Source organism: Vanellus vanellus (genome assembly GCF_965231255.1).
Source record: "Vanellus vanellus genome assembly, chromosome: 13".
Classification (NCBI taxonomy): Eukaryota; Metazoa; Chordata; class Aves; order Charadriiformes; family Charadriidae; genus Vanellus; species Vanellus vanellus.
The window spans coordinates 7,905,651-7,933,192 of record NC_138918.1 but is presented as its reverse complement, the minus strand read 5'-3'; the positions used below and the strand labels follow the sequence as shown (position 1 = coordinate 7,933,192).

General features: G+C 58.7%; 1 protein-coding gene across 2 annotated transcripts; it reads left to right on the top strand.

The window, feature by feature from the left end:
* The first annotated feature begins 8,057 nt into the window (after positions 1 to 8,057).
* On the top strand, positions 8,058 to 27,509 carry ARHGEF37 (Rho guanine nucleotide exchange factor 37). 2 transcript variants are annotated; one of them, XM_082489816.1, is made up of 14 exons: positions 8,058 to 9,185; positions 10,958 to 11,025; positions 13,107 to 13,324; positions 13,737 to 13,860; positions 14,267 to 14,414; positions 15,273 to 15,472; positions 16,061 to 16,191; positions 16,765 to 16,869; positions 18,242 to 18,352; positions 19,612 to 19,941; positions 20,867 to 20,995; positions 21,366 to 21,561; positions 22,000 to 22,172; positions 22,569 to 27,509. In XM_082489816.1, the coding sequence occupies exons 3-14, from the start codon at positions 13,121 to 13,123 to the stop codon at positions 22,776 to 22,778; spliced, it is 2,061 nt and encodes a 686-aa protein (XP_082345942.1). In that variant the 5' UTR covers positions 8,058 to 9,185; positions 10,958 to 11,025; positions 13,107 to 13,120; the 3' UTR covers positions 22,779 to 27,509. The 2 variants fall into 2 exon arrangements, with proteins under 2 accessions (XP_082345942.1, XP_082345941.1); XM_082489815.1 differs by lacking the exon at positions 10,958 to 11,025.
* The last annotated feature ends 33 nt before the right edge of the window (positions 27,510 to 27,542 follow it).

Genomic DNA, 27,542 nt, shown 5'->3' with positions numbered 1-27,542 from the left:
TTTCTCTCCCCTCCTCCAAAGATCATCACGAGCTCCGGTTCATTAGCGTTTGTGAAAAGCGCAGGGTGGAAAGTGCCAGATAAGGGGAAAGGCTCATCACATGTTATTGTCGCCACAGTGCTGGAAATATCGCTAACAAATCAATCAGCCCCTTGATGCACAAGGCCCTGCTCCACATCTCCTCCGGAGCAGCAGTCACACCATGTGGGTCCCACTTTATCATCTGAGGAGCAGAGCGAGCAGATGAGAAGGGCGCAGGCTGTCCCGCTTTGATGCTCTCGAGAGCGAGCTCTTTCAAGGGCTCCTTTATTGATGGGCCTCCGGCTAATTTTAGCACCAATGAACAGCAGCTCAGCACAGCTCAGCAGGGAACACGGCTTGCAAAAGCAGGTGTCTGTGTTAGACGCTCCAGCCAACACGTGGACAGCCACAGAAATGGCTTTGCGGGACCTCGCGGGCAGCCCTGAGCTTGTCATCCCCATGCTCCAAACCAGCCGGGGACATGTCAGCTTCAGTCCCAGAGCTGGATGGCAGTGAGACCCTGTGGGGACAGCTTAACTGGGGCTCTGCGACATAGCAAGGCAGCTTTTGGCCACCGTGTTTTCTGGCAGTCAACTGAACCGCTGCCTGCTGCTCAGAGGCACAGGGCCAGTCATCTGAGTGCCCTGGAAGTAGCTGGGTGCTTTGAAGAGCAGGGTCCTTCGCTGACACCGTGATGCAAATTTGGGAGCAGCACCAGCGAGGGGCGAGCATCCCTTCTGCTCTGCACCGACTGCAGTTCGGGCATGAGCGGCACCAGGTCCCCCTGCATTGTCCTCTGCCGAGGGACAGCGGGTGCCAGCTGGGACTGGTCCCGTCCCTGCTACGGGCACCTCCGGCAGCCCGGGGCCACATTCAGCTGCAGAGCGGCTTCACAGTGGGAACGCGGCTCTGCTAATAGCTGCTCTGTGCCTGGTCTTGTTGGCACTGAGACTGAGTGAAAACACAGGCATTTTTATTTATCACCGCATGAGGGTCTATGTGCGGAGTTCTCGTACCCACGCTCCTTTCTGCAGCCATCTACTTCGGGTCTGCGAGGCCACGTCTGTGCGGTGGCGACTGACGTCTGGCACAGGAATGTCACACAGCAAGGGTGGCTCGCCATGATTACAGGTGCTGCTGGCCTGGTCCAAAGCCCACTCGTACCTGGGGAGCAGATTGAAATCTTGTGTGACTCAGGCACAAGACTCGTCACCTCTCTCCTAAGTGAGGTGGTTCCCCTGCTGTCTCAAGGTCTCTCGTGACCCTGCCCCCAGCGGGACGCAGAGACCCCCAGGTCCCCAGAGGAGGGGAGGGCGTGCAGTGGCTGAGCTGCGGTCCCCCATGGCAAGCCCGTGCTACGCGGGCTGATGGAGCCAGGCTCCGGGGACTGGCACCCGACCTGCTCTCTGAGACAGGCGATTTATATCACTCTAAGGCTTCTCAGGAAAATGCAGATGTGTGGGGCCTGCCTCCCCTCTGCAGGGAGGGAGACAAGGAGAGCTCTAAGACCAGAGGGGAAGAAATGAGTGTTTGACATTCAACCAAGGGTAGATGTGCTGCAGCCATGGGGTGCAGTACGTAACAGCTTTCCTGTGTTCTGTGTCACCGCTGGCCAAAAGGTGGCCAATGCATCATTGGATGCTGCAGCACGAACTGCAGAAGCAATACATTAAGACAAAACAGGCACCATGTCCTGGCTGGGAGCTCTCTGCCAGCTACGGCACTGGATATCCCCAGCATCTCTGTGCTGCTGTACTGGGATGGTTCCTCATGGCAGGTTGGGACAGCAGCTACAAAAAGGATCATTCCCCCTCAGGTGTCCAGTTCACTTCCCAAAGGCCAGGTAGCCACCAGAGTGACCCGCACTGCAACTGGTGTGTTCAGCCTCTGGAGCACATGGAGCCCTGTCAGTCACCTCTTTGAAAAATTATCCTGAAAACAAATGTTTCTAAAAATAGAAGTTTCTCCTTGTTTCACCTCTGCTGGACCCTCTCTCAAACAACAGAGGAGACAGACCAGAGTCAGATCTTCCTGTTAAAGCCGGTGGAGTCATACCTCCGTACCCAGCAGCTGGTACCCAGCTGCTGAGAACTGGTGCATTGCAGGGAACTCCAGGCACATGACAGCATCTCTCTGCGTGCCCTTGCTGTGAGGTTTGCTTTAGCCCCCCAGAGACCTGGAGATGATGTTCAGAAATCTCCAAGCACAGAATGAATTCTGTAGGGCTGCCTGGGTATCACAGCGACCAGATCATATCGTCAGACCACGTGGCAGCAGGCAAACAGAAGACACTGTGTCTGAACAGCCAGCTCCTGCCACCTCTGAGCTGACTGAAACTCCTGCGAGCGTTAAGCAGCAGAGGGGAGATGTGCACCCAGAGGTGCAGGCTGGTGACAGAGGCAGGGCTGAGTCCTAGCAAAAGAACTTTTTAAAAATTATTTTTTGTGACTGGAACATGTGTTGTGATTTCCATGAATTACCAGAGTCTTTTCCTCTCCTCTGTCTCAAGGACATCACCAGATGGCTGTTAGCAGCAAAGTGTTTGCTTTCATTAGGCTGTACGCTGCCTGAAAATCCAGAGGAGACCAGGCAGAGGGATGCTCCCTGTGGTGAGGCATTTCAAAAAGTGCTTCAAGAAAAGTAGTGAACTTCAGTTGTTTATTATCAGCTATTCTCCCAAAACCAAAGGGAATGGGATCATGTCCTGGTGGCACGGCTGGTCCAGCACACAGCACGGGTCGGGCTGAGCCCCCTGCGTGGGGCAGCCTCCCCGCAGAGCCTGCGACTGGAGCAATCCGGGCTCCCCTTGGGCGAGGAAGTGGTGTGCCGTGTTCCCGGGGCGCTGCCCAGTCTGTGGCTTCATCTCAGGGCAGCGGTTTGACAAAACATAAGAGCTGTGTGACAGCTCATCTAGGCCAATATCCTGGCTCCAGCTGTGGTCCACGGCAGATGTTTACAGAGGCACAGAGTAAGGGCACAGCAAGACTTCCTGAGAACAGTCCCCAAGCTCATACCAGTCCTCCAGCCTTAAAGATGAGATGGTGGTTCTTTGTATTTAATAACCCAAAGGATTTTTCTTCCATGAATTCATCCAGTTCCTGTTTAAACACTTTGCATCTGTCACATCCTGTGGTGAGGAGCTCCAAGGTTTAACTATACATTGCACCAAGAACCACTTCCTTTTCCTTGTTTTAAACTTCCCTCCAGGTAGTTTCGTTTGGAGCTTGTACTCCTGTACCTGAACAGATGGTGAGTAATCACCTCTCCATACCTTCACGTGCCTCCCAAGATGATGTATATGTGTATCACACCCCTCTCTGTCATCCCTTTTCCCAGTCATGGAGCCTTTCCTCACACAGAGGATGCTCCAGAGCTTGGGTCATTCCTGCTTCCCTTCTCTGACCATCTTCCATATCTCCCTTGAGACAGAGGCAACGGGGAGAGCCAGACCCACACGCAGGCTTCTGAGCGAGGGCACATCACCGGCTTACGCAGTGGCAATACTTCCTTTCTCATCCTCTGTTTCTTTCCTACTCACTTTCAACATTCAATTTTCTGCTTTCTCTGCTCCCGTCATTTTGGAAACATCATTTAGCACTACTCCCAACATCTCCTTCCTGGGAGGAGACGCACCAGTCAAAGCCCATCACTGGGCTACCAATGTTAGGACTAGTTTTTGTGTGTTTGCTCCGCCTTTGCCTGAGTTTCCTTTGCCGCCTTACTGTCCCTCGGCTCAGAGGGAGGGACCTGGCAGCTCCTCACAGCCTGCCCTTACCTGCTGTGCTCTGAAGAGTTCAATGCTGGTGGCCAACGTGGTCACTTTGCTGCCCCTGCCCTTTTTCAGATAATTTCTGGACACACTCAATGGTTCTGCATGGGTAACATCCCTTCGCTGTGAAAGCAGACCCTTTGCTTCAGCCCTGTAATAACTGGTCTGCCTAACAGGTCTTTCCTCTCTCCCTCCCATACAGCTCTGTGTCCCTGAGGGCATGTTCTGGGACACCTGGCTGGACATCTCACTGACACCCCAGCAGACCACGTGAACCAGGTTTGCTTCCCCACATCCTTGCTGGATGGCCCCATGTTCCCCCTTGGCTGCAAGAAGGACCCAGGGTTTGGCAGAGAGGTCTCTAACTGGAAAGTGCAAAGGCTGGAGGCTCTCCACCATCATGGCCTGGGGAGAAGAACTGCAGCTGGGGCGTAGGCTGGTGAGTCAAAGCAGGTGGAAGAGCTGGAACTGGCATCTCATCTACGCACATTAATAATGGAGGCGTCCTTCTGATGCTGCAGTCATCTTGTGGCTGGAGGGAAGGAGATGAAGTAATGGCTGCTGACGCACAGGGGAGCTCTGCTTTCAGCCGAAGCCACTGATGGGCACAGCACACCCGGACAGGCGCTGCCGCTTTGGCAGGAAGCCCCACATTGCTGGAGCCGGGATAACCCGACAGGTACGGGTAGGGGTGGGTGAGCTGTACAGGGCCCCAGGACCTGGGCAGGTGGTGCCCAGGCTGAGCAGGAGACTCTCCTCTCAGCTGCCAGACCTCAGTGCCACCAGCACCTGGGACTCCTGGCCATCACTTTATATTCTATGGTATGAGCTGCTGGGTTTTTTCCACAGCAAATGCCGCCCCAGTAAAACATCCTCCTTGCTAAGATGTGAGAAGTTGGGTAGAGGAGGACATGTGGGCAACACTGTGAGCTGGTCCTGCAGCCTCTCTGCTGCTGCTGCGGCTCCAGGGACCCCTCAACCTCTCCTTCCACCTCAGCCTCTTTGCACTTCTTCTGGGTTTGTTTGGCCACATCTCCCTGTCTTCTCAGCCTTGGCATGTGGCAGCCCCACCAGCACTGATCTGCCAGGGATCTGCAGTCAGACCTCCATTAACGCCAAGCAGCTGCCCACCCCCAGCTCTCCGCAGCCTCCCGTGGAGATGCTCTCTTCTCCCTGCTTGGCTGGTTATCTGCTCACAAAATGAAGGGGAGGCCCAGGCATGAGGCTGCTCCCCTGGAAAGGCTCTTGGCCGTGGGCTTCCCCAGCCCATTGCACAAAGCCCAGGGGCTGCCCACCCCTGCCCTCGTCCCAGGCAGTGCATGGAGCTGGTGGCCAAAGCAAGGTCTTTGCTTCAGGCGTCCTTACTACGCTGTGAGACACAGCACATCAGCTGAGAGCCCTGGGCTGGGTTTTTTGCTTTCAGTAGTGAAACAAGCACACGATGATCCCTCTCAAGGGGGCAGCTGTTACGCTTGCCTGTGGCGGAGACACAAGCCCTGTCAAGGCAGAGGCACTCCCAGTTGCGTCAGTGGAACAAGGGATGGAGAGCTTGCACACGGACTGGCTTGGCAGCTTCAAAGGGTTGTTCTTGCCTCCTTCCCACCCTCCATTTCTCTCTCGAGCAAGATAAGTCAGCTCCTGCAACGTCTCCCGCTCAGGCAGCAGCTACTTCAGCGGCTGCAGAGTAACAACTCATGCAGGAATTTGCCTGGAGGAGCGGGTGCTGGTCGGACTGATCCCAGAGGAGAAGGTGGATCTTGAGGGGACGCGCCTCTGCTTATCTTCCCACGCCCTCACCTTGCATTGGAGAGCAACTGCACCCCGGGGTGGGGTACCAGCAGTGGGGTGCCTCGGTGCCCGGGTAGGTGGGTGGCCCAGGGCGAAAGCATGGTGTGCCGCTGGGAGGAGGCGGTGGTCACGTGGAGCTCCAGCTCTGCGGGTGGGTGGTTGTAATGACTTGGCAGGAGCAGAAACTGTGCAAAGTCAGGCAGGGAGAAGATGTTGGTTTGATCAGTGGAAATGACTAATCAGCATAAACCACCAGAATTTTCTAGACCTGTCTTACCTTTCTCATGTCCCATTGCCTCCTCACTCCAGGCAGAAGGTGCTTGGTGGGAATGGTGTGCCCACGCCCTGTGGGGTTCTTTGGGCAAGGAGTGTTGCTGCTGGCACTGCCCATGATGGGATGTCGGTGGCCCCAGCTGGGGCTGGACTGGCCTGGAGACATTTGTCCTTCCTCCCAGAGCTACAAAGTGCTGCAGACACCTCCGTCCCTCCCTAACACCCCTTCCCAGCTGCCCATGAACCATGCACACCTCTGCATGGCTTTCCAGGCCAGGTCAGGCCAGGGCAGAGGCAGGGACTAAGTGCCAGTCCTGCTCATAGGTTTGGAGACACCAGCCCCCAGGAAAAGCCCGGTGCGTTTGTCCTTGATGGGCTGGGATGGGACACCTTGCAGACCACAGCCCTTATGAAATAACCTGTTTGCTAACTGGGTAATTGTGCTCTCCAGCAAACTGTTATCCTTCACCAGCAGAGATACCAGCAGGAAAAGCAGTCACCAGCATCCCTGCATTAATGGGAGGAAAAAAAGAATAAATATCAGTACTTCTTGGTTCACTGAGCGAGAGATGGCAGAGGGCTCCCAGCAGAGCACTGCTCCGCACTGCTCCTGAGAGAGCAGACACCGTGCTCTGGGCAGAAAGGCAGATATCTTGGCATTCAGTGCCCTCAAAGCAGCGTCTGCCTTTCTCCTTGAGCTGTCCTCACCATCAGCTGGCTCAGCTGATAACAGGAACGTGCGCCAGATGGGTGAAAGGCCCAGAATCACCGGCCCTAGGAGAGGAATGGAGATCTTGGGGTCAGAAAAGCAATGCAAGGCAGCAAGGACTCGGTGGGGAGAGGAAAGGACCACAGAGGCTGGGGGACGTGAAGCTTCCAGCACTAAAATGTGGACACAGAAGTGAGCCACAGTAGCCTCAGAGAGGCCAAGAGGGGCTGAAGCCTCCTCCACAAAGGAGGTCTGCCCAGGGCCCATAAATAACCCTCTTAGAAATAAAGAGCTGACTCTCGATTTATGCTGCTTGGATCAAATTCTGTCTGCTTATTTTTAGGCGCTGCTCGGCCTCGTGGTGCAGGCAGTGGCCTCCCGGCCACGAGGCTGGAGTCCGCAGCTCCTTCTGGACCGCTGGAGCTAATACCATCTCTGCCTGCTTCGGAGCCGGCCCTCAGCACAGCTCTGGGGAAGGAGGTGGATGGGATTATCCTGAGCAGGTAAGCACAGCCCTCCTTCCCTCCCACGGAGGATTTAAGCACAGGTTACATTAGCTGGGAAGGGATGAAGGAAGGGATAGAAATGACATCTGTGTGGTTTTTCAGGACTTGCCCTTGCTGATGGCCAGCTCAGCAGAATGAAGACCTTTTATTTCACAGGGTTTTTCCTCCTTTGCCCAGCACCTTAGCTCGAATTCCCCTGCTTTGCACAGCACACGCAAGCAATGGTGTTGGGAGGCAAAGTCCACTTCTTAGACCTGCAGTGTAGGAGGAAGTGTTGTGATTAGGATGCACCTGCAAGCACATTCTTGAGCTGCTTTTTTCCCCCCATGTTTTCATTTCCACCGTGAATGGATGATAGTGGATTGTGGTCACAAAGTCCTTTCAAGACGGGAAAGAAGTCCAAAGAACAGTAATAATGGAAAAGAATAAATAGAGGAAACATAACTTTCCTGTGCAAACCTGCTGCTCAGAGAGGAACCTCCGCCCGCTGTTATTAGGCACAGCCTGAACTGCTGTGCTTTGCCTGGCTGGAAGTTGTGTTTATTTTCTGAGCAAGCCCTGTCTAACTCAAAGCTTATCTGGTGTGTTCCCAGAGAGCCCCCTGATGGTTTCAGCTTTCATCGGTACAGTCTGAGCTTTCAGGTTCTGAGGAGCTGAGAATATCCCTGTCGACAGCAAAAGGCTTTCCAAGAGCCAGCAGAAGTTCGGGGGGAGATGTAGGGCAGCAATAACCACTTTCTTGGCTGAGATGGCATCTTCTCCCTGGACGCTGCTGCACATGCGCTGGGCAGCTGCGTGCTCCTGCCTGAGCCTGGCGTTTGCTGCGGAGAGCCGGCAGCCTCCTGCCCCGCAAACCTGCCTCCCTCTTGATAATGCTTTTACCACATTGTCTATTTTGAGCCGGAGCCCAGCACCATCAAGCAGGTGTTTCTCCAGTCTCTGCACTGGGCCTGTGGTTGTCACACAGAGAGTGTCACAGAAGGACCTCATCCCACCAGCAGCTTGTGATTGGGTTTTTTTCTTAAATACTGCCAGAATAGAGCTGGCAAAGTGCTCCTACCATGGCAGTGGGTACGAAGAGGGCTGGGCGGTGCCGTGAAGGTGGCTCACCCACCCTTGCTCTGCTAGAAGCATCCTGTAAAAACAGTTTTGCAACGAGGTTACACAAACCTGGCTCTGTTGTGGGAGAAGGCAGTCCTGCCTCCCTGCCGCCCTCGGAAGCGGCTGAGGGGTCCCACGCACAGTCCCACGTGCGGTCCCACACCCTGCCACTGCTTGCCAGGTTTTGTGTTGGCCGGGCGGAGCGCTGGCTGCCCACAAGGGTGCCGATGCCAAGAGTGCCAGGGGACAGCCCACCCCTTTAGCTTGGCTTAACCTGAGCACACTACCTCACCCTGGGACACAAACGATTGTGCTCGACCAGCCAGCGCCTATTTGCTTTTGCTTTGGAAGGAGAGCCAGGCCAGGGCAGCCAGCCTGCTCTCATGCCTCCCTGGGGAGCCCTGGAGTGGTGACAGCGCTATGACACTGGTCCCAGTCCCTGAGCCACCCGGGCAAACCCAGTGGAGCTGCAGCAGCCCCAGCCCCAGGGCTGGACAGGAGGAGTGTGGGGCACGGCACGGCAGGGCAGGGAGGAAACGGCTTGCACCAGGGGGAAGGAAGCATCAGCAGGGCTCGATGTCAAGGCCATTCTTCAAGGAAATTGCTGGATCCAGGTTACCCAGAGTCTGAAAAACCGGACTGGTATGGGAAATATGCCCGAGGCAACGCCCATGGCGTGAGCCGGCCAGGGTGGAGTGGGTGGCTGTGCTGGCCCCAGCAGGGCGAGGACGCTGTCCGAGGGGGGAGCACTGACCTGCCGGACTCCCTCGGCAGCCGCGGGAGCGTGGTTCCTGCCCTGGCATGATCAGCCACGAGATGCTGATGGGAGCAAAGCAGGGGTGACATGCCTTGAGGGGCGATGGCTTTGTTGGATGCAGCAGTAAGAGCGCCTGCCCGAGGATGGAGCTGGGGAACTCCTGAGATCACTGCAATGCCAGCCCAAAGGCTGCCCAGCCGGGAGTTTCACTGCCTCAGAAAGCGCCTGGGCGAGGACTGAATCTCTGCTGCCACCTGCAAGGTAGGAAGGACAACATTTTTTTCCCCAAGGCCACAATCAAGTAAAATCATTGCTGCCCAGCCACGTGTGGGTCTCTCCTGTGGCCACACGTCTCTCCCTAAGCCCATGTGGCATGGGCCAGTCTGGGAACCGTTCTTGCGGGGTGGCTTTACCTCAGCCACCCACCCAGCCAGGGGACATCACTGCACATTGGCTTCTCCCCCAAAGACCTGCCTGGACATTAATGCTTCTGCCTTTTCCCAACCCTGGCTCCTCCTGCTGTGTTGCTGCCTTGCTTATCCATCCGCAACCCCTCCTGTGTGCTGCAGCATTCCTCCAGCGCAGGGATGAGGGAGAGCGGTTTGTGTTCTTGGCTGGAGGTCCCCAGCACAGCTCCACGGGGCCCACATCTCCACAGGCAGGATGGGATGCAGGCAGGGAAGGCAGAGGGGCAGGCTGGCCTTCCTGGCACCAGCACTGGGTGGGAGCCAGTGGGGCAGATATGTGCAGAACCCCGTGCTGCCCTGCACAGCCCACATCAGCCCTTGTGCATCAGCGGGGGGTTTACACCTCCAGAAATGGACCCAGAGGCAAGGGTTGAGCCAGAGAGCTTGTCCTGGCCTGTGGGGAGGTTTGGCTCTAGACACAGACACTGCCTGTGACCTGCGTGAGTCACTGAAAGACTCAGAGTCCTTTTTACTGTGCTGCTTTTTGGACGTTGTGGATCAGCCTGGAAAAACCCAGGTGTCACCGTCCCCTCCCTATGGCCAGGCTGAGGAGGTGTGCCCAGCTGCGGGAGCTGGCTGCAGACCAGCCTCTCTCTTCTCAATAGCTTGTTTATAAGGATGCAAACACTTGACGAGCAAAAAAACAACTTCATGTCAAATAGCCACTGGCTCCCAATGGCCCAATCTGTGCAACCACTTCCTCAGTTATATATTTTCGTTTCTGTTTGCTTCAAACCTTTTTCCGTGGCTGAGCAGCTGGGAAGCAATGGCAGAACAGAGGAGCATGTGGCCGGGGGCATGCCTGGCTGCGGGATAACGCGGGTGGGAAGCCTGGACATCCTTGGATGGGTTGCAGGAGCATCAGGGCACCAACCAGGCTCCCCTGGCTAGTGCTGAGGCAGCAACACACTGGAGCCGTAGCAAGGCCATAAAAAGACACAGAGGACTTGTCTGTGTTTATTTACAGCAGGAGCGAGCTGGTGTGTCCCCTCGTCTCCAGCCGGAGCTGCTGCCCGGCACAGGCCACCAGGATGCGGGGGGCTGCCGTGCCGCTGGCTGCGCAGCGCCACAGTTTGAGGATGGGGAAGGGGAAAAGGGGGGGGGGGGGGGGGGGCTGCGGCTGCGGTGCCAGCGGCTAATACAGACCCAGGTACGGCGCTTGGGGACCAGCTGCTTTTGCAGATGAGAGCATCCCCCATCCCTCCCCCTGCTCCCCCCTCCGCCCCCCTCCGCCGCCACCGCTCTGCCACCGCCGCTGCGGCGAACTCCCCCGGCTCGCTTCTCGCTTTGCCCGGCTCCTCTCCCGAGCGGGTTCGGCTGCCGGCGGAGGCGGCGGCGAACACCGGCTGCCAGCCCGCCTGGCCGGCTGCCCGCCTCCCCGCCGCGACCGGGCTTGCGCAGCGAGCGCCGGGCTCCTCACCCGACCGCGGCCGGTGGGCGGCGGGGCCCGAGCTCTGCGTGCCCGTCACCCCCGCGCCGGTGGGCTCCTCACCCCGCGCCGTGGGTTCGGCCCGTCCTGCCCACGCCGGCCGCGCCAGCCGCGGGTTTATCATTAATCTCCCGCAGGCAGCAGGAGGGCGGCCGCAGCCGGGCACGGCTCAGCTCCCCGCCGGCAGCCACTGCCTCCTCCGCAGGTAAGAGCCCGGGGACCGGGGCAGCGGGTTTCGGGCCGTGGAGGTGATGCCGGGGCCGGGAGCGGCGTGGGGAGCGGGGACACGGCACCGCCGTACCCTCGGGGCGCAGGGTGGGAGCTGTGGGGCTGGAGCCGGCACGGCCCCGCGGGTCACTGAGTGATGGCCGGGGACGCTGCCCGGTCCCCGCTTTACAGACGGGGATGCTCGGAACCACCGAGGCGGCTGTGACATGTCGAAGGCGGGCAGCTGCCTGGGAGGAGAGCTGGGGAATGAAAACTGCTCCTACTCTATCTGCCTGGTCCAGCACTGCCCAGAAATGCTTCTTTTTTGCTTTGCATAATTCCCTTGTCCCTCTGATGTTTCAGGCTGGGGGGTGAGGGGAGGGAAAGAGGTTTCCCCAGCATGGGGACAACCCCCCAAAGCAGCAGTGTGCTCTGGGGGATGCTGGTGCAGTGACACTCAGTGCCTGCATGCCCCCAAGCTGCAGGACATCTCCCCAGGGCGCAGGGGTTGTCTCAGATGATGGCCTTCCACCTGCCTCCACTGCAGCCCTTCCTCTGAGCAAGGATTTTGCTGTCACCCCCAGGCAGAGGACGCTGGGCTTGTCCAACAGTCCTTCATGGGAATCCTTCTGCCCAAACATCTTGGAAGCACCCAAAGGGGCGCAGGAAAGTGTCCCCTACTCCCCATGTTCCATAACAGCCAATGGGGTGGCAGCCAAATCCGCAGAGGGGAGGGATGACAGCTGGCAGGGTAACATGCGCTGTAAAGCACGTGGACAGAGGTCCCATACCTTCTCACAGGCATTTGCTTGCTGTGCCAAGCCCAGCTCTCCTCCAGCGCAGCAGTGGGCATGTGCCAGGAGGGGACATTCACCCTGCCCGGTGTCCACAACTGCATCACCCGCTTGTTAGCTGGACCTTTCCCTCGTGGAGGCTTGTGCTGTCCTGCCAGCCCCTCTCCATGCTCCCACAGCAGGCTCCCAGGCCGCAGCCTCCAAAGCAGGCGCCTGGCACATCACGATCCGGCTGACAGTCGAGTGCAGAGGTTGGCACTGGCTGGGCAGGCGGCAGTGGGCAGATGCAGAACCGCCCTCCCTGTGCCGCTGCTTGTGCCGTCTCACTTTTATCTTGCCAAGTCACCTCCGCCCTGCCTTCGCTCTTCACCTCCTCCGCAGCCTCTGTGGGCAGGCTGCCTGGCAGCATCCCTCCTCCCGGCTGGGGTCTGGATCTGGCCGAGCTGCGTGCTGTGTGCTGGCGTGGGCTGCGCCCTGTCTCTCTCTCAAGGCCTCCTGCCTGTGACTGAGCACTATCTGTGATGCTTTGGGAGGTGCTCCATCCTCCTCAGCATCAGTCAGAGCAGAGGGTGTTCCCTGAGAAGGAAACAGCATGAATCAGCTCCAATTTTTCTTGCGCTTCCCAGGCAGAGAAGAGAGGGGAATGGTTTGTGCTGGGCAGGGCACGGTCATTGCGCACCAGGGGCTGCCAGTGCCTCTGACAGAGGTGCCCACAGCTTCGCCCACTGCTCTCTCCCTCTCTGTCACTTTTAAACCAGCCCTCCCTGCCACAGAAACATCTCTTGTTCAAGCACTGCAAAAACACCCTTTGTACTTTGAATAGGACTCTTGAACGCGAGGCAACATGCCAGGCGCTGACAGCCAAGGCAGGGATGGCTGCAGGCAAACCCCGCTCTGCTTTCGGGGACCAGTCCCTGCACAGTCCCAGTGCTGGGGGAGTGCTGCCGGGCCCCTGCCTGCACCTGGGGCTCCCCTTGCCTGCACCCTGGCCCTGCACATGGTCACTGGAGTTTGGGCACGTGTGTGTGGCAAGTCCCTTCCTGCCACATGTGGGTGTCTGCCCTCCACTGTCAGCCTGCTCCTGGCTTGCAGTGCTTTATGGTTTTATGGTTTTGGGGTGTCATCCACACCTTGCTTGTAAAGGCAGATGGCTTGGGTGTCCTCAGGGATGTGCCCCCAGCACAGGGGAGGGAGCACAGGCATTGAGCTGGGTTAGGCACTGGAGCACCAGTCCCGGGGCTGCCCTTGCCACAGCCTGTCCCTAACCCCTTGCCACCCCCTGCAGAGAGTCACACCGAGATGGCGAGTGCCCACGGGGCAGAGCCTGATGCTGAGGATGCATCTGAGACTGAACAGGCCATCTACGAGGAGGTGATGCCCTGCAACAGGATGGAGCTGAGCCAGCGGCTGGCTGTGGAGGAGCTCATCACCACTGAGGCCAGCTACGTCCACAACATCCAGCTCTGTGTGTCAGACATTCGGGCACACCTCCAGAAGAAGCAGGTGAGAGGGGGCACGTCCCCCCACCAAGGGCCTGAGCACCATAGGGTGAATCGGTCAAGAGCTGTGAGATGCCCATGTCACTGCAGGGAGGTCACCACGTGCTCACCTTCCACCTTCCCGGGCTTTCCCTAACCAGCCAAGGTCTTGGGTTGGATGGACATTGGGTCTGACCCAGTACAGCCATCCTACTGCTCTAACCCTGCATCTGTAACATGAAAAGGCCTCATTGCCCTGCTTGGGAGCACAGCCAGGTCTCAGCATCCTCAATTCCTCCTGAAACAGAGAATCTCTGCAGCTCCACGGGTGTCGCATGGGGCAGCTGGAAGGCCACGAGTGCTCAGAAGGGCGTGAGTGCCTCCAGAACACATGGTCCACCTCTGTCTGATGTATTTGGCATCTTGGTTCCCTCCAGCTACCTGAACTTGACCTGGAAGGACTCTTCTCTAACACTGACGACATCCTCCACGTCTCCAGGCGGTTTCTGAAGGGTCTTGAGGCCACGGCCACCCAGGAGCACGAGCAGCTGCACTGCATCAGTAAGTGGTGCAGTGCCGAGAGCTGACCCGTGCCCACCTATGCCTTTGCTGGTGCTGGCAGTGCCGCAGCCTGGCGCTGCGCCCGGGTGCAGCCCCCTGCCCACCCACCCTGACCCCTCCTGCACCTCCCTCAGCTCCGGGAAGCACTGCTGCTTGCACACTGCCGTCCACAGGCAGCCACCCACGCTCACCCCACAGGGGCAGCCTGCAGAAAATGAGGGAGGGGGGGTGTCAGCATCAGGCCCAGCTTAGCGGAGGTGCCCCGGGGTGCAGAGCACTGCCCTGGCACATTTGGCTGGCACTGCTCTGCCAGCTTCACCCTTCCAGCAGGCTGGGGAGAATCCTCCGCCTTTCTCCAAGGCCATGCGAAAGGACCACCCTTTCCAGCCTCCCTCTCCTTCCCCAGGCACCCTGTTCCAGGAGTTCAAGGAGGAGATGGAGACTGTCTACAAGATCTACTGTGCCAGCTACGAGCATGCCCTCCTGCTGGTGGACAGCTACCGCAAGGACCCCAAGCTGCAGGAGGAGATCATGGAGACCCTGAATGCGACAGTGTAGGTACCTGCTACTGAGGCCACCATCTCCCTCTTTTACCTACTGGCCTTGCCCTTCTGTCTGGACAAGATGCCTGCATGGGTATGTGCTACCAGGCTGAGTGTAATATCGTGGCCATCACCTTTGTGGCATTGCCTGGTGTAGTCCCTAGCAGCCTGTCCTGCATCCTTGGGGCCACTTGCCAAAGGGGCACTACAGCTTGGTGGTCTTTTATGGTGGACCCCAAAACAAGGGATGGGGTGGCACCCACAGCTCTCGCCAGCTCCACAGCCCATGAGGGCACATATTCCCCAGCTTGACGAGAGTGACAGGCTGTCCCCGAGCGGACCTGCCAAATCCCTCCTGAACCCTTGGGGGAGGTCACAAACGCTGTCGGAGCCAGGAGAAACAGGAGTGGCAGGGGAGCAGAGATTTGCTGCTGAGATTTGCTGCTCTCTGTTTCAGGGCACAGGCTGTGTGACCCCCAAAGGGGAGTCCTGCCCACACCCTCCCTCCCCGTTGCCCCCGCAGCAAGCGCGGATCCCGTGCCTCCTAATAGACAAGCGCAGCACTGTTCAGGGAGGCACGGTGACTGCCCGGGGCTGGCACTGCCTTCGGGACTGGTGGAGATGGCACCCCCATGCCAGTGCTCCCCAGGGGGAGGGTGGCCCCACAGCTGGCAGGGAGTGGGGGTTTACAGCCAGAACCCCCCCCGGGTACTGGGCACAGCTTGCCTGCATGTCCAAGGCAGCAAAACTCCCCTACAGCTGGAGAGGGGCTGCTTTCTCCCCAAAATGCTCGCAGAGAAGCTGGGAGGAGTGGCAGGGCAGGAGGGCAGCCCTCCATGCCGACCTCGAGCAATATCTCCTCTCCATCAGGCCTCACACAGGTGCGTCGGACCTCAGCTTCTTCCTGGTGATGCCGGTGCAGAGGGTCACCAAATACCCGCTGCTGCTCGGGAAGATCCTGGAGAACACCCCCACCAGCGCCAGCGCCTACCCGGCCCTGCAGGCAGCCGTCCGCGCCATGGCCCAGGTCAACGCCAACATCAACGAGTACAAACGGCGCAGAGAAGTAGGTGAGCGGGCAGCGGGCACGATGTGGGCAGGGGGCATGGTGCGGGCAGGGGCACGGCATCTGGGAAGTCCCAGCCCAACCCCAGTCGTCTCCCCTTGGTGGCGCACTAATTCCTACTTAAATCAGTTCAAAGCTCTCCTGCCCTTCACCCGTCCCACCTGGCAGAGCCACAAGACTCGTGCAGGCAGCTCCTGGCACTGCTCTGGTCCTGCAAATGCCACTTGGGGCAAGACCTGAAGGCTGCAGGAGCAGGGTGGCATGGGGGGGAGCTGAGCACAAAACCAGTCCGTCTGCATTCCCGGAGCTGGGGAACGGGGAGGAACAGTCCTGCCCTTGGGATAGGAGAAATCAAACTCCCCACAAACAGGAGCTTGCTCTTTTTGGTTTTCATAGTACTTTCCCTGGGGCCGCCCTTCTCTGATGTGGGTTGCGCTTATCGTGTTGATCACGACTTGCCAGCTCGGGGCCCGGGTGCTGCTCACCGGCGTTGCCTGCTCAGGCTGCTGAGGATGCTGCCATGAAGTTTCCTCTTCTGATCTTTTTTTTTTTTTTTTTCCCCTCCCACCTCGTGTGCCCCCACCCGAGGCAGCAACCAAATATAACAAGGCCGAGCACCTGACGCTGCGGGACCGCTTCGCCCGCCTCAACACCCACTCCATCGCCAAGAAGACCACGCGGCTGAGCCGGCTCCTCATGCAGGAGGCTGGCATCGTGGCCAAGGTGGGCAGCCCCCACACCACTGCCCGCACCCACGGACCCACAGCCTCTTCTTGGGTCGTTTCTGGGACTTTCCGCTGCCTCTAGAGATGCCTCGACAGTGAGAAGGGGAGAGCGCAGCCGAGGTGACCTGGCCGATGCTGACACCCAGTGGTCTGTGCTGTCACATGAGCCACAGTCCCATTTTCGAGCAGCCCAAGGGTGGCTCCTGGTCCCACATCCCAAGGACCAGCGGGGTGGGGGGGATGCAGGTACACACCTCGCTCCCTGTCTCAGAGCGCTGCAGGGGAGTGCGTTGACCCCCAAAGGACCCACAGGATCCTCAGGCACCCCAGCGAAAGGAAAGACACCCCAGTGTTCCCCAGCACCACAACCACACCGAAAGCCCCATTTCTGCACGCATCTCAAGCACCTTAGATCTTGGCCCTTTTCAGATTCCTGGAGGCTCTGAGGGTCTCCCCGCCTGTCCCAAGCGCTGTGAGCTTCAGGCAGGTGCCTGGCTGCTTTTTACATCAACACCCAGTGAGGAGCACCAGCCCTGCCCGAGCTGGGGATAAGCTGTCCCTTGCCTTGCAGACGGAGGACAAGGAGTACGATGACCTGGAAGAGAAGTTCCAGTGCGTGGCATGCAGTGTGGCCATGCTGAAGGAGAATGTGGCGTCCTACCTGGGGCATTTAGAGGTAAAACCCTGACCAGACACAGAGGTTTAGCCCCATCCAGGCCTCAAGACCCGTTTCTTGGGATGGCAGAGTAATTTCAATTATGGAAACCAGTGTCATTTGGGGATGGTCAGTGACTTGCATCTCTCAGCTAAAGATATTGTGCCAGGGGCTTGCACGACATCCAAAGATCGCTTCGGTACAGCAGAGCTTAAAACAAAATCAAGGCTTTGTTGACACAGTCTGAGCTGGGTGTCATTTGAGAATAATCAGCCCTTGAACTAATCATTGTTTCAAGGCATTAAATAGTTGAGAAGGCCAAGTGCTGTTCAGCCTGGGAATTCTTGCATAACAGGTATAAGGCAGAAGTGTTCCCAAATCAGGGAAACAACAAACTTCTCTTTTGAGAAGTGGCTCAGTAGCCACTGTGACTTTCTTGTGGAAAACCCTTGGGACATCTGAGGGAAATGAAAGTATGAGCAATGGCAAAAATTGAAATTCCCCAAACACTGTGTTATCAGGAAAGTCTCAAGAAATGGCAGAGGGTTCAGAAAGCAGCAATTCAAGGGCTGGAAAGACCTTGTCATGAAAATATTGACAAGGGCTCCCCATATAGGATTGGAAAGGAGGAAGAGGGGACAGAAAGACTCCCTGTAGCCCAAAGAGTGGGTAAAATAGGATTAGAATAGAAAACATGAAGATGGCAATCGGTATGACAGCGAGATGTGGCATCAGCTAGGGAGACAGGGTACGACTGTTCCTTGGGACATCGAGTGCTCCTGATACTTGCCTGGCACAGCCCCTCAGTGAGCTACATCTCCGTAAGCCAGCTTCTTGGCTCCAGCCAGGACATCAAGTGCCTGCAGGTAGGCTGGGCAGCCTAGATAATAAGCTGTGGTTAGTGTCATGCTGGGGCTTGGATGCAGCTTCAGAGGAGCTGCTGGTGGGGAAGGTGGGGCTGCATGCATGGCCCATCTCTCTCCCTCTGAAAGCTTCTCAAAGACATCCTGAGGAGCCAACGAAGACATGTCCTCATAGGGCAGAGGCAGCCTGGCCTCTCTTCGTGCTGGCTGGCAGTTCCCTCTTGCGCATCTGTCTGTACCAGTGCGCCCACCACAAGGAGCAGCAAATCTTGGTGCACACAAGATCATCACAGCCACTTTTGCTTGTGTGAGAGCCCCTGTAGTGTTGAGGAAAAAGGGAGAGGTCTGTTAACACCTAAAAGTGAGCTCTGTGGCTTGCAGACAAGAGTACCCCAGAGCATCAGTCCCGCTGGGCTGCTAGCACAGAGTGCCCAGGCTGAGACGTTGGCATGTCTTTGGGAACCCAGGGATAGGTTAGCTAGTGTTGGGCAGCTTCTGCAGGTCAGGTCTGATGGCTTTCTCTCTTTCAGGCATTCCTTTTGCCCACCCCACACAAGCGCGAGCTGCAAATCGACGAGGGACCTGCCCAGCAGTACCGCCGCTTTACAGAATCCCTCCATTGCACTGTTTTCCCAGAGTTTGTGAGTCCTCCTTCCCTGTAGATCTCCTTGAGCCAAGCATTGCTCACACCTTCTGCCAGGGCACAGTGGGGCTGGCTGCTCCCCCAGGGCAGGGCATCCAAGAGCTGAGGGGGACCCCAGAGCAGACAGTGTCCTCACCAACAGGCACGGTCCCCTGGGGTCTGAACATCGCAGGCAGAAACAGGGGCAAGTAACAGGATCCATCAGCAGTCCCAGACCCATGAAGTGAGGGACTAGCTCCGGGGTTCATCAAGGAAAGAAGATGAGGCAAGGCTAGAGATATAGCTACAACACAGCTCTAAAGTCCAACCAGGGCTGGAGACAAGCTGCAATGTCTATCTGATGGGCTCATCCAGGAGCTGAGCTACCAACAGCAGAGGTCTGAGGTCCACCCAGGAGACAGAGGCAGAAACCAGGATACCCACAGCAACACTCAAGCAGCAGCTGAAGGCCCTTAAATGGGCTGTGGACAGGGGTGTGGGTGGAGGTCCCAGGTGTGGCTGCTCTAGGTCATTAAAGACTATTTGTGCCTTCAGGGCCCTGACATGTTCATGGCCAACCATGCAGGCAGGGCTGCAGCAGAGCACAGGATGGTTGGAAACCAGGCGTACTGTTTATTTGACTCACACAAGGTGTTTGGCACCAAACCTCACTCCAACCTACCCATACCTTGTGGGCATCCATACTTGCCTTTGGGAGCCCAAGAGGCCCCCATCTGTCTCCTTCCACCACGCCTGCTTGGTTCTCCAGGACTCTCTCTCGGGTGGGGGATGCCGTCATGAACGCAGCCAGTGAGGTTTTCCAAGAAGTGAAGAGTGTGGCAGGGCAGCCTGAACCCCACACCTGGATGCCAACGTCCCCAGGGAGCACCAGCACAGGGAGGGAGGGTAGCTACATGGGATAACCACGCAGACCCTGGGCTGAGGGCCTCCATCAAACCAGGACAAGGTGACTTGCATGGGACAGTCACTGCAGCACCTCCCTTGGCCCACGGGACCTTGCATGTGAGGGTCCTACCAAATCATTTGCATAGAGCACAAATTTTGAATCGTGGGATGCATGACTGTTCTCTACCAAGGGTTTGCTTTGGTTGGCATCCTATGTGCCTTCAGGGAAGGATGCCTCAGATGCTCCCCACTCCACACAAGCCCTTCAACAGGTTCCTGAGCCTTTTCTCCTGTGTACAACGGCGCCCCCAGCAGACAGCTGGACCTGTGGTGGGGGGCTTATGTGGAGATTTGGGTTCTCTCACCCCACAGAAGCGACGCCTGGACAGGCTGGTCTGCCAGCCCCTCTGCAGCCTCTCAGACATGCTGGTGGGGCCACAACAGCTGATCAAGAAGCGCCTGGACAAGCTGCTGGACTATGAGGAGATCCAGGAGAGGAAAAACGAGATGGGCAGCGTGACATACGACGAGGAGGCAGCCATGAACACCTACCTTGCCATCAACGCCCTGCTCGTGGCCGAGCTCCCGCGGTTCAACCAGGTGGCTCTGCAGATCCTAGGGCAGATACTGTGCTCCCTCAGCACCCTGCAACGGGACTTGGCTGCCCAGGTCCTGCACCAGGCAGAAAAGGAGCTAGAGCAGGTGAGCGTGACCCCTTGGTGTGTGCGCCCAAACTGGCACACGTGCTGAGCCAGACCTGCCTTCTTCAGGCTTGGGACATCACTTGGATGTCAGGGCAATGAAGGTTTGCTGTAGCCCAAGGCTGCCCTTGCAGACACACAGCTCCCTGTCTGGCATTCGTAAATGATCTCTCTTCCCCTTCAGCTGGGGAGAGGCAAATTGTCTCTTCTTCACTGCCAGGAACTGTCCTGCCCTCTCTTTGAGGACACCACTGGTAATTTATTGATGTGCTGCCTGAGAGATCAGTGTGAACTCTGAGCTCCCCAGAGCTCTGTATGGGGAAGGCGAGGAGGAGGAGGACAGCTCCTGGCCTGAGGAACGAGCATCCCTCGAACCTCCATCCCCTGGGAGATATCTCCCAGGACTTCTCACTGCACAGCACTCTGAGCCTGATGTTTGCAAACATGGTGGGTCAGGCCAGTCCAGAGCCCTGGGGCACAGCATGGCCCAGGCCTGACCCGTGACCAAGATGAGAACAAGACGCAGCCACATGGAGGTATCCTCTCAGGCACTGCTCATACATACCTAGTCATGAAGGTGGATTCCCCTTGCTCAGTCTGGGATGCTTACACCGCAGACATCTATCCCGGAGCGACATCCACCTGTCTCCCTTTTTAGTCAGGTGGGATGGACTGTGGGCTTGGGGCAGGACAGCAGGACCCGGGGACTGCCTCAGTGGGCTGGGTGCAGCCCAAGAGCACTCCAGGGCAGGTGGCTCAAAGCCAGAGAGCAGCATGTCTCCTTGCCAAAGGGAACCACATCCTAGATGCAAGGTTCATCTTTAGTGACAAGGTCTGTTCTCTTGCTTTCTCACCTGTTTTCTTCCTGCTTCTTTTCTTTTGCCCCTTCCCAGGGCCCGCTCTGATCTCAGGGTCTGTCTTCACAGATGCCCCATGGCCACATGCCTCTGCCCAGTTTCTGGAAGATGGTGGAAGACACCTTGAAGCAGTCTGGTGCCCAGCTCCGTACCTTCTGCCAGACGTTTGAGACGGTCACGCCGAGCCCTGTGACACAGGTAGGAGCTGGGAAGGGGGTGTCTCAGGCCAGCTGGATGAAGAGGTAGGACTGTGGCTTCCCACTGTAGAACATCTCCTTTGGGGGGAGGTTGGCTCAGAAAGCGGCATGGGGAGTTGCCACAGCCATGGTAATTCCCCCAAGCTCCCGACAGCAGCTGGCTGGGAATAACCAGGGATGAAACAGTCTCAGCTTTTCTGGTTCTGGACACTCATCTCCAAACCATGAAGCAGAGCAGATAGTGCAAAGGAGTTTTTCCTCTAACTTCTCACTGGGATGCAATCCTGCAGAAAGGAGAGCACAGGTACATATTTGGCCTCAATCTCCTGCCTGTCTCATCAAGTGCTCTTGTGTCTCTTGTTCCCCACCAGCCCCTGAACCCTGCTGAGGAGCGGAAGGTCCTTTCCCTCGTGAGCAAGCATGGCCCAGACAAACTTTACCAAGTGACGAGCAACATCAGTGGCAGCAAAGACTTGGACCTGACCTTGCAAAGGGGACAGATTGTAGCTCTGCTGCAAAGTGTGGACACTAAAGGGAACAAGAGCAGATGGCTGGTGGATGCTGGAGGTACTGTGAGTGCTATGGGGAGCCTGTCCCCACCTCGGCACCAGGGTCAGAAACCAAACCCGAGCCACTTCCTCATCTTGGATGAAGCAGCGGGCCACTGCCTCCAGGGTTCTCCCTTCCAGGGTTGGCTCAGCCCAAACCCACCTCTGCTTTGCCAGCTGCACCCGTAGCCATTAGCTGTAAAGTTCAGGTTTCCCCATGAGGGAGCACTCATGGCTCATCATGGCTGGGAAAGGAGACTCCCATGCACACAGAAACATCTTGAAACCCCTTTTGGGGGGGTTTAGCTGCTGGATATCCCCTAGTGATGGATCAGTTTGAACAGGGCTGCTGTGCCACGCCAGGCAACAGCCAGGTTGTCTGTCCTCTCTCCTCCAACCAGTCCTACATGTGCCAGGCAGCAGGGCCCCATGACCTGTGTGTGTGCGTGTCCTCCAGGTCCCCGAGGGTTTGTGCCTGCTGGAAAACTCCAGCCCTATTGCCCGGTACAAAGCCAGCAGCCCGGGATGCAGATGCCAGCCCTGGAGAGTGGCATAGAGAGAAGGCGACATTCATATGCGTCACCTGAAGCTCCCAGGCCCCAGGTGGCCACCTTCACCCCAGCTTTCCAGGTAAGAATGGGGAACACTCCCCGGGATCATTCCCAGCAACCCCACCAGTTCCATGCTACTCCTTGTGTGGGCAACTTGTGGGTGGGAAGGTGGACCTGCATTTCCAGCACACGTGGTCATACATATGCAGCCATGTGCCTAGCAGGGGAGTGTCACAGCCCCCGACCAAGTGCCCCAATGAGGCTGGCGTCTGCCTTGCTGGGACCTGGGGTGGACACAGCAAGAGAACCGCTTGGTGAGGTCCCCAGTGTCCCTCCATCAATGGCAGTACTGCACTGCCCTCTTGGAATCAACCTCCATGTCCCCTCTAGGTACTGCCCTGCCATGTATGTCCTTTCCCCCTTTGACTCTCGTGTCCAGCAATGGCTTTCTCCCTCCTTCCCCTGCCTTTTGCAGGTGGTCGCTGGCTTCTCCTTCGCAGCCAGGAGTCCGCAGGAGGTGAGCCTGCAGGCAGGGCAGCCCGTGGTGGTGCTGGAGCCACACGACAAGAAGGGGAGCAAGGAGTGGAGCCTGGTGGATGTGAATGGCCAGAGGGGGTACGTGCCCTCCAGCTACCTGGTGACCGTACCTGTGCAGGACCCCATGGGCTGGAGCTTGCCTGTGTGAGCACAGCCAGCATGGCACCCAAGGGCACAGGCTTCATCAGATGAGAGCCATCTGCTTGGCACCCGAAGACTCATCACGGGAGATGCTGGAGGGGGGTGGCCGTGGTGGTCCCAGACCATGGAGGCGGTGGGAAGCAGCTGGCAGAATGTGGCCTGGGGGATGTGGGTGTGAGGGGCGGCAGTCGGGAGGCACGTTTTGATGGGTAGGCGTGAGGGTGCCGTGTCCCATATGTATCCGCACAAAGGAAAGGAGCATGAGGGAGTGAGGGCAGGTGGCTGCAGTTTTCCAGGGATTTGCTGAAATCTGTGTCAGTGACAAAAGTGTCCCTAGGGGTGATAAGACAGCCTTGTCCCCAGTTAGATCAGGGCCAAACTGCAAAGGGTGCAGTGCTGCAGAGGGGGTCTTCAGCTTGGCATGGGGCATCTGGGGCTCATGGGAAGAGACTCTCAGGGGAATCACTAGTTTGAGTGTGGAGCACCCAGAGACAGGGCTCCCTGTTCCTCACCGGGGTGTCACGCCTGCCTGGATGCCCACCCTGATGTGCCATTGTGGTCCCTTTGGCAGCACTGCCTTCACCTCCTGCAAAAGGGCACATCAACGCCAGCCTGTGCTCGGCTGCAGCGTCAATGATGGGAAGGTGCCAGGCTGAGCGCGGTGGCCGGGGTCCTCCCCAGCCCTCCTGGCCACCCAGCACCGCTCCTGGCCTCAGTTTCCCCCTGCAGCACAGCAGGGCTGATGCCACTGACCCCTTTGAGAGGCACTTTGAGCTCTGGTGATGAGAAGTGCTCTGTACACCACCGATGCGGTTTCGTGTGACTGATACGCTGACATTATAATACGTTATACTGTCTTTCTGCCCCAGCCGTGCAGATGGGCTTCCCCCCCCCCCCCCCCCCCCACGCGTGGGGCCGTGCCGTGGGCTGCGCAGCGCCTGTGGCAGCGAGTGCGGCCGCGAGATGGCAGAGCCGCCCCGCACGCTGCGGCGGGGAACTGGGAGCACTGGTTTTGAGGCGCTGGCAGGCTGCGGGGGGGGGGGAAGTGGAGGTGGTGGTTCACTGCTGCGGTGGAGTGTTCGTGTCCTTGGCCGGCGTGGGGACAGCCCGAGGCTGGCAGGGCTGGCGGTGCCGGCGTTGAGCATGGTTGTGCCGGGGCTGACGGCGAGCTGTGCACCGCTTCCCTCCCAGCCGGTGCTGCTCAGGGCTGGGGAGGGAAATCACAGCTCCAGGGGCTCTCAGGGCACCCTGTCCCCCTTGCCGAGCCACACAAGCCTCCATCGGTTTGACGCACACATGCTCTCTGGAAGCACAGGCACTGTGGAAGAGGTTTTTGGGAGAACCAACCTGTGTCGGTCGATCCTTGACCTAAGGTTCAGTCTGGGGACAGATACAGCAATCCCTCCCACCGCTGCCTGAGGCGTCACAGCTCTGTGCCTCAGTTTCCCCACGGTTTGCTCTGATGCTGTGCTGTTAGGAGATGCTCTCGGGGCTCGGGGCAGGGAGCAGTGCCCATGACAACGCTGACGTGGTGTCAGAGGGGAATTCGGGAGCTCCCAGCTGCAGCCCTCAGGGGCTGGCACCACACTCCCTCCGCAGGAGACCTCAGCCCACAGTTCCACACTGCCCACCCCCCACCCACCGTGGGCAGCAGGGCACGGAGGCACCCACTGGTGCAGCATCCTGGCGTCATCCCGGCTGCCCTGGGCACCTGCCGCTTCCCGCATCAAAGGTGCAATGGCCCGGCTGGCGAGTGCTGGCACGCTGGTGCCTGTGCCCTGCCAGGCAGGGAGGCAGCACGCTCGGCCGCCCACGGGCTCCCTGCAGGACATGCTTCAGCGTCATGGTGTCTGGGTGCAGGTTCCTGCGCTGCCGCCCTGTGGCCGTGGCTGCGGGCTGGGCAGGGGGGCAGAGGTGGCATGTCCTCACCCAAGCTTGCACTGTGTGGGGAGGGAAGGGTGGGTGCCAGGCAGGTGGGGACAAGCCCCAGATGCTACTCTGCTTTCGCTGTGCACCCCACATGTGGGTGCAGGTGCCTAGTTGAGGGCAGAGCTGCCTCCTTTGCCTCTGCAGGGTCCTGGGGCTTTATACACAGAGAGACTGGGGGCTTGCTACCTCCACCCAGGTGCCTTTGAAAGCCCCAAGCAAACGCTCACCCACATGAAACCTGGGAGGGGATGGCAGCACTGGGGCTCAGGCCATTGTGTAGGGATGTGACCAGCCTGGGGAAAGGCCGACGGGGTCCTCAGGATGGGAGAGAAGGCAGGCGGGGGGGATGAGGGATGCTGCACAACGGGTTGTGTTTCTGAGGCTCTCCGGCTCAGCCCCAGCCCCGCAGCAGCAGGGCTCACACCTCCAGCTTGCTGCTGATGGCTCCTCCGGATTTTTCCGTTCCTAATCAAATCACATCAGGTCGGATTTCCCTCCCAAGTCGCTTCCTGCCAACTCAGCGGGGCGCAGACGCAATCAGCCCCGCACCAGTGCAGGCGACGGCAGGAATCAGCAGCTCAGGCAGGTCCTGCTCTGCAGCCTGCGGCTGGCCTGGACCCTTCGGAGGGCGAAAGGTGACAGCAGGACAAGGAGCACTGAGAAACTGCTGCTGCCTATGCCCTGATCTGCCCACTGGAAGAAGACCTGGGGTGGGCAGGACTTGATTTGCAACTTATAAAACCTGTTGGGCTTTCTCTGTCCCACTCATCAGGACTCTGGATTTCATGTGCTCTGAAACAACAGCTCCCCTTTCCCTCCAACCAGGCACCGCCAGTGCTGCCTGTGTGTCAGTGCTGGCCAGAAGAAGCTCTTTGCCCTGCCCCCCCTGCTGCCTCTCCTGGGTCCCCGCTCTACCCATCAAATGTCCATCTACCAGCACTTGCCAGGGTTGACAGGCACAAAGGGCAAGCTGGAAACAGCCCAGGCACATCCCACCAGTGAGAGTACCTGAGCCGCACACCAGTGCTCTGCAGGAGGTGGCAGCACACTGGGGACATGCTGCTTGTGTCAGGCAACGGCTGCCTGTCCCCTGCCAGATAATGCCGTTGTGCTCCAAGCTGGGTCCAGCCGAGGCACCAAGAGTCTCCTTCGTGCGGTGCTGAGCCAGCCAGTACCAGCACCCTGCCCAGCAGCGGTGGCACCGGTGCCCTGCCAGCCCCGAGGTCCCAGTGGTGGCTGGAGTGTGCTGTGGATGCCCCCACTAGGAAGAGGGAAATTAGCTTGTGCAGCTCCTTAAGTCTCTGGACCTGAAGGGGTGAGCTGGGTGCTGCAGTACCCGCCAGTCCTGCTGCCAACCTCCATGGCCGTGGAACCTTCCCCATGGAGTCCATCCTCAAGACATGGCCTCGTACTCGGCTGCAGGACACGGGGCATTGACATCCCTCACTTCTTCACTTTCACCTAAGCTTATTGCACCCGCTGCTGCCCCGAGCCTGGAAGTGGCCCTCGGAGTCACTGAGGGTATGGGGCTCTTCCAGCCTAAACACGAGGGGCAATAAAGGGCACAAGTATGCCTTTAAATAGCCTGGCGAGGACAGGCTCTCCCAGGAGGAATGCTCTGGCTGGCCTGGTGGAACATGCTCATGGCCAGGGGCACAGGGCGACAGCCGGGCAGGGACGGCTCCTCGCCAGGAGGTCAGGTCAAGGTTACGCATGGCCCCAGCCGGGTGCTGCTGTGCGGTGGCTCAGCACGGCCGTGTAAGGGGGGAGCGAAACACGTGCCAGGCTGGGGTCTTGCTGTGCCCTGGGGATGATCGGCAAGGTGGCAGCCGAGCCAGGCAGGTGCCGCTGCCTGCAACCTGCCTGCCGACCCACCAGGGGTCTGGCACCGGCACAGCCCGGCTGCCGGAGCAGCCTGCCAGGCAGCTTGTGTTCTCCAGGAGCGGCTGCTGCACTCCTGTCCGGGCTGATTCATATCCTGGACGTGCAGGCATTTGGATAGCGTCCACCCGCGCGGGGTGTGACAGCACACGGCCGTGTCCATGGGGTGCAGCGTGTCAGCCCAGCCGCATGCCGGAGAGCGGGACGGTGGTGGCAGCTCAGACTCTGCTCTGCCCTGCTTTGCGGGGCGCGCCGGTCCCTGGGGATGCGGCAGTGGCTGTGGGCAGGGTGGGGAACCACAAAGCGCATCTCCAGATGGAGACACCTGGATGACAGGGAGGATGGCTGCGTGCCCGGGTGTCGATGTGCCCGCTGGCTCTGCTGGGGCACCCGCGGGTAGGGGGGTGGGAGAGGAAAGCAGCTGTCAGGGAAACCCCAAGCGCGGGCTCCCGGACCCGTGCCCGTCCCCTTACTGCCAGAAGGGGAGTGGAGGCGCAGTAGGGCTGCAGTGGGCAGGGAAGGAGGGGAGCCGGGGGAGACCCAACAGGAGCAGGGCGGCTGCGCTGGGCTGAAGGGCACAGCCAGCCCGAGCGGAGCTGTGCTCGCGGGCATGGCGCTCGAGTCCCCCACCACTGCCAGGCTGCGCTGGCTCCCAGCAGAGCCAGCCTGCGGCTGCGCCGTTCCCGGGCGCCCACCCATGTCTGGGAGCAGGGTAGCCCGGGAGAAGCAACCATCAGCCCTGGCCCCTGCCCCCTCCCCCCGCAGCCCACTCTGGCCGCGCTCGCTGTGCCGCCAGCCGTGGTCAGGATGGTGCTGCGTGGCCCGAGGAAGGGCTGAGCCCCACGGAGAGTGGCGAGACGGAGGTGTGAACAGCAGTGCTCGCTCCAGGCTTGCGCAGCCAGCACCTGAATTGTCTAATAAAGTGTGAAATTGCTTTCATGCTCTGCTACCTTTGCTGAGA

Bases quoted from the DNA above. Each gene is read 5' to 3' on its own strand.
- ARHGEF37 (XM_082489815.1), top strand. From the start codon at position 13,121: ATGGCGAGTGCCCACGGGGCAGAGCCTGATGCTGAGGATGCATCTGAG. The intron at 13,861-14,266 runs GTAAGTGGTGCA...CTCCTTCCCCAG, and splicing joins CGAGCAGCTGCACTGCATCA to GCACCCTGTTCCAGGAGTTC. The intron at 15,473-16,060 runs GTGAGCGGGCAG...CACCCGAGGCAG, and splicing joins CAAACGGCGCAGAGAAGTAG to CAACCAAATATAACAAGGCC.